The sequence below is a fragment of the Apium graveolens genome, chromosome 5 (assembly GCF_009905375.1).
Source record: "Apium graveolens cultivar Ventura chromosome 5, ASM990537v1, whole genome shotgun sequence".
In the NCBI taxonomy this organism is placed as follows: Eukaryota; Viridiplantae; Streptophyta; class Magnoliopsida; order Apiales; family Apiaceae; genus Apium; species Apium graveolens.
Genome location: NC_133651.1, coordinates 106926421 through 106928483, shown reverse-complemented (window position 1 = coordinate 106928483; position 2063 = coordinate 106926421). Strand labels below are relative to the sequence as shown.

Here is a 2063-nt window from a genome sequence, read left to right as displayed (position 1 = left end):
GTTTCTTCAATGATTCATCCGCTACTAACTTTCCATACCCCTGCCATAGTGGGGGTAATTCGTAGTTCCAGTATTCGATTGGCTGCAAGGGATAAATAATTGGCCGGTACAAGTTCTCCATTGTTTGGTTTTTATGGCAATTTTCAATGAAATGATCTCAACTCAGTCCATGTCTTATACAACCAGCCATTGCGTGACAGCACATCATGTGATGCGTCGCCCATTTTCCACACGTGCACGTACGGTCATTGAGATTGACGACTTGGGTCTTACCTCCCTTTACTCTTCCTTTAGCAGTTGTGTATTGACGTGTAACTATTTTCAAGATACCACGTGCACGGTGAAAAGTAATAACCGTATGTCCAGTTGCCTTTCTTTGAATTTTTGCTAACATGGCGGCTGAAGCGCACATAACTGTTGACCATATTGCACACCATCATCTACTTTATTTCTATGTGTCTTAATAATCGTGACCGCCTTGTAAAAGAGGTACTCCATCATCGCTGTTACTGGAAGGAAACGAGCCCTTCTTATATTTCCGTTGAAACCCTCAAGCATGTTGGTGGTCGTTTGACCATAATGAACACCATTATCGTGGGAAAGTGTCCACCTCTGAACGGGTATTCTTGCAAGATAGTCAAGGGAAGGGGGGGCAATTTCACCAATCCTTGCTATGTATGCATCATGCTTGGATACTTGTATGGTTGTGCCAGCTTTCCACATCAATTTCTTTAGTTCACCGCCAGGGTGATGATGGCAGAAGTTGCTTCGGACATGCAGTAGACAGAACCTATGGATGCCTAATGGCTCAGCAAATCCGTTTTGAGGGTCTCTTACTGCAGAAAGAATACTGGCTGCTCGATCAGAGATGATGCACACGTCGGTCTTTTGGCGACAGACATGTCTCCAAATACGTTGCAGAAACCAAGACCAGTTCTCGTACGTCTCCTCATCAACCAAACCATAGCAAAGGGGAAAAGGGTGGTTGTTCGAATCTACACCCATGGCAACAAGCAATTTACCCCTACATCTCCCCTTCAAGAAAGTACCGTCTATTGAAATTACAGGACGTGCATGTTGCCACCCGTCCATCATTGCCTTCAAACACCAAAAGATTCGCTTGCAAACGGATGTGTCCCGTTCCTGAGCATGTGGCACGACATAAATCTCAGCAATGGTTCCAGCATTTGTCTTCTTGATGACTACAAGAAATATGGGAAGAGCTTGATATGTTGTAGCCCAACTTCCATAGACTTCCTCAATGGCTATTTGTTTGCCTCGCCACGCTTTCTTGTACCCCACTATATGGTTGTGCTCATTATTGATAAGAGGGATAATGGTTTTAATGGGGATTTTTGGTGTATCTATCACCTGTTTCACATGTCATTGAGCAGTGTCAAAATATTTTCACAAAATATTTTAACAAAATTTGTAGGGAAGTTAAATAGTTATGTATGTTAAATTACTTACAAGTGGTTTGACAAGCTGCGAAATCATCCTTGCAGATAGCTTCTTGTGATCTTGCAACGGCTGATCAACCAAGCATCTGTGTTCCTCTCTATTGACATTTATCCTCCAGTAACCAGAACTATGCATGAAAGCAGCTCGCATCCTCCAGTTACAGCCCTCAGCCCGGCACTGAACAATGAGTTGTTCTTTGTTACTCTTTGTCGTTTTATATGTACGATATGTGGCAATATGAGCACGCTTGACTTCCAACAACAGGGTTGCTTTATCACAGTAACACTTTCCTTCACTCAGTTCCCCCTGATCAAGGTCTTCATCAAAATACATATCGTTAGGGCTATCTATTATTGGGGGAATATATATCTATGTGCGAAACCATGGAGCCCTTGGAACATGATGCTCTTCCCCAGCTGTTGGAAACATGCTAGAAATTTCTACATTCCTCTGTACATGCCCCCCTTCATCGCTTCCTGATGAATCTTCTTCCCCATCATCATCATGAAGGTGAAAATCATCCTCACTGGATGAATTATCTATAGCTTCATCTGCGATGAGGGCTAACCGCTTACCCGAACCTCTTCCTACCATCTCTACAT

At 43.2% G+C, this 2063-nt stretch overlaps 1 protein-coding gene across 1 annotated transcript; it reads right to left on the bottom strand.

Moving 5' to 3' along the window:
• Positions 1-387: 387 nt before the first annotated feature.
• LOC141660297 (uncharacterized) lies at positions 388-1794 on the bottom strand. Its single transcript, XM_074467271.1, has 2 exons — positions 1471-1794; positions 388-1371 (listed from the first exon to the last, which is right to left on the bottom strand). The coding sequence occupies exons 1-2, from the start codon at positions 1792-1794 to the stop codon at positions 388-390; spliced, it is 1308 nt and encodes a 435-aa protein (XP_074323372.1).
• Positions 1795-2063: the final 269 nt, after the last annotated feature.